Source organism: Numenius arquata, chromosome 10 (assembly GCF_964106895.1).
Source record: "Numenius arquata chromosome 10, bNumArq3.hap1.1, whole genome shotgun sequence".
In the NCBI taxonomy this organism is placed as follows: domain Eukaryota; kingdom Metazoa; phylum Chordata; class Aves; order Charadriiformes; family Scolopacidae; genus Numenius; species Numenius arquata.
The window spans coordinates 41,906,188-41,909,060 of NC_133585.1; the positions used below are offsets into that span (position 1 = coordinate 41,906,188).

At 45.9% G+C, this 2,873-nt stretch overlaps 1 protein-coding gene across 1 annotated transcript; it reads left to right on the forward strand.

Annotated features, from left to right (window-relative positions):
- Window positions 1–1,962: 1,962 nt before the first annotated feature.
- Window positions 1,963–2,538, forward strand: RHOH (ras homolog family member H). Its single transcript, XM_074154980.1, has one exon. The coding sequence runs from the start codon at window positions 1,963–1,965 to the stop codon at window positions 2,536–2,538; it is 576 nt and encodes a 191-aa protein (XP_074011081.1).
- The last annotated feature ends 335 nt before the right edge of the window (window positions 2,539–2,873 follow it).

Genomic DNA, 2,873 nt, shown 5'->3' on the forward strand with positions numbered 1-2,873 from the left:
CTTTTTGAATTTTTCATAAATATATTTTGTAAATGTCTTGTTTAATTCCCTTGAGAGCTTGTTTGGGGAAGGGAGAAGGCGAGACAGTAGAGTTAGACCTACTCAATCTTTAAAAGCAAATTTCCAATGGCTGCCACCAAAAATTAAACTCATGAAACAGCTTGTTTCCCGGCAGCCAGGAATACCGTGAAGCAGCCTTGGCCTCATCCCACTTCCTAGAAGCGAGCTGAGGTGGCGAGAGCACGGTCGCGCTGGCAGACCAGGAAGCGCCGTCTGTTGCAACAACTCCTTTAGATACCGGTAACTCAAGTATGCATGAGGACTTTCTCGCAGGCTTGGTGCCACCTCTATAAAGCAACGTGCTCCAGCTAAGCCGATGGCAGATCTTCTTTTGGTCAGTGTGTCGGGTGGGAGAGATGCAGGTGTGCCGGCAGCACGAGAGGAGGTAAGGCGCTGCTTCGCTATAAAATGAAAGCGGGGGAGTTGCCAGCAGTGCCTGTAAAAAGTTTTCTCTAAGCTCGTCTAGTGCTTCTCTCCTCTTCTCCTTTGTTTTTCCCCTTTGTGGAGTCAGCCAAAGCTTTTAGTGTACTAGAAATGTGGGTGAGGGGAGTGGTGGTGGTGGTGAGGATTAGGGGACTGAAACTGGAAAGTGTTATGGTAACGTAGAGTATATGCTTTCTGTGGCCATCATTAATTTCTGTGTAAATAACCCGAAGCTGTGGCTTCTCTCTTGATCTATGAAGGAGACAGAAATATATTGTTTCTGTAACATACACAGGACATTTTGAAATTATGCAGTGATACTTTTTTAAAATTACTTCTGTTAGCAGAACTAATTTGCCTTCAGTTTTGCAGTTAGTGATTTTCATAGCATCTTGTGCGTCGTCCTGTGTGAGCAGTGAATCTTGCACACAGCTAGTGGGGAAGAAGCAAACGCTTTCAAAATAGGAAAATTTGACTGAATGCTGGCAGGAGCTCAAAAGCAATTACATACTCTGAAGAGGTAGTCTCAGTTCAGTTTTACAACAGAGTAAATGTCAGGGCAGCTATATCCCCTTCAAGAGAAATTATTTGACTGGGGCAAGCACTGGTGGTGTGGCCTTCTTTGGCTTGTGCTTCTTGCTTGTTGAAAGTGATTTGTGAGAAAAATTTTGAACTTTTTTTTCACATTTTTGCTGTGAATCCTTCGTTGCTTTTGAAAACTGTTAAGGTTCATCTTGCTTGAAATTCGCACCTGAAGTTTTTTCTTCCTCATTGTCACAAGTGGTTCTGTGTTACTGTTCATTATAGGATTGCTTAAATAGTCCAATTGGTTAGTGAAGGGGTTTTTTTTCCCTTTACTTCTAGAGAGCATGGGTACGTTTTCAAGGGAACTGAACTGATCGGTTAAGAGGGATCAGGATTCTGTCAGTCTTGGTGAAAGTCAGAGGCAGGAAATGTCTCACTAAAAGCAGGTTAATTGATTTCATTAGCTTTTTAGACAATTGGAGGAAAAAAAATAGTTGATGTCAGTGGAGAATGGGAGAGGTGATATGACTGTTAGCCCCCATGGAGCAGCAAGAAGGTTACTTAGGTGAATAGCTGTTGCACACACAGGGAACAGCAAGGTTCGGCATCCTCGATGTGGGGTACTCCCCATGGCTGTCCAAAGGCATGTCCAGGCATCTTTATCTTGATCAATAATGGTCTGTTCTCTGTGGGTTATAAATGCTACATTTTATTTTTACTCTTCCAGAAGCATCATTTGACTCACTGAAGAATTTAAACCAACAACACCACAGAGCCGTGTGGGAGAAGAGGGGATTTTGAACTCAAGTGACACAGTCAAGTCTTGAGAAGTAAGGAGATTTGGAAGGTTTCTCGCCAAATGGAAGTTATCTAGAAAGCCTCTGAGACCACTGCACTTCTCCATCTCACTTCTGCTGGGTCAAGATAGTGCTTTTGGCCCTGGACATTAATAAAATGCTGGATTCAATCAAGTGTGTCCTGGTGGGAGACTCCGCGGTGGGGAAAACATCTCTCTTGGTACGCTTCACCTCTGAGACTTTTCCAGATGACTACAGACCCACGGTATATGAAAATACCGGAGTGGACGTCTTCATGGATGGTGTACAGATTAGCCTCGGTCTTTGGGACACATCTGGCAGCGATGCCTTCAAAGGCATTCGCCCCCTTTCATACCAACAGGCAGATGTGGTATTAATGTGCTACTCGGTGGCAAACCACAATTCCTTTCTAAACCTGAGGAACAAATGGATCGGTGAGATCCGCAGCCATTTGCCCCACATCCCCGTTTTGGTAGTGGCTACTCAGACTGATCAGCGTGACACGGGGCCCTACCGTTCCTCCTGCATCAGCCCGATAGATGGGAAGCGGCTTGCCCAGGATGTGCGAGCCAAAGGCTACTTGGAGTGCTCTGCCCTCAGCAACCGAGGGGTGCAGCAGGTGTTTGAGTACGCCGTGCGGACAGCAGTCAATCAAGCCAAAAAGCAGAACAGGCGGAAGCTCTTCTCCATGAATGAGTGCAAGATCTTTTGAGGACTGTCAGCAGTGGCTTTGCTCGCGTTCATTATTTCTGTCTTCGCACAAAGATACTGTGGCAGAGAGGATGGGAGGTGAATCAAAGGAGGACTCCCGGCAGGACCACAGTGCAGGTGCTCCTAGTGAGACAGCTGTGCACTCTATCTGATCTGCTCCCCCCAGCACACATGGGCACTATCTTTAAAAATGAAAGGTGCGGGTACATACCCTTATTCACAAACCTGTGGTTGGACTTTGCTAGCCTGGGCCGGAGCAGGCCTAGTCTGGAGATCTGCAGCTAATAGCTGTGCTGATTTTGTTGTTGCTGTTGACGATGTTCCTCAGTTGTTGGT

Coding starts and splice junctions, on each gene's coding strand:
- RHOH (XM_074154980.1), top strand. CDS start 1,963: ATGCTGGATTCAATCAAGTGTGTCCTGGTGGGAGACTCCGCGGTGGGG.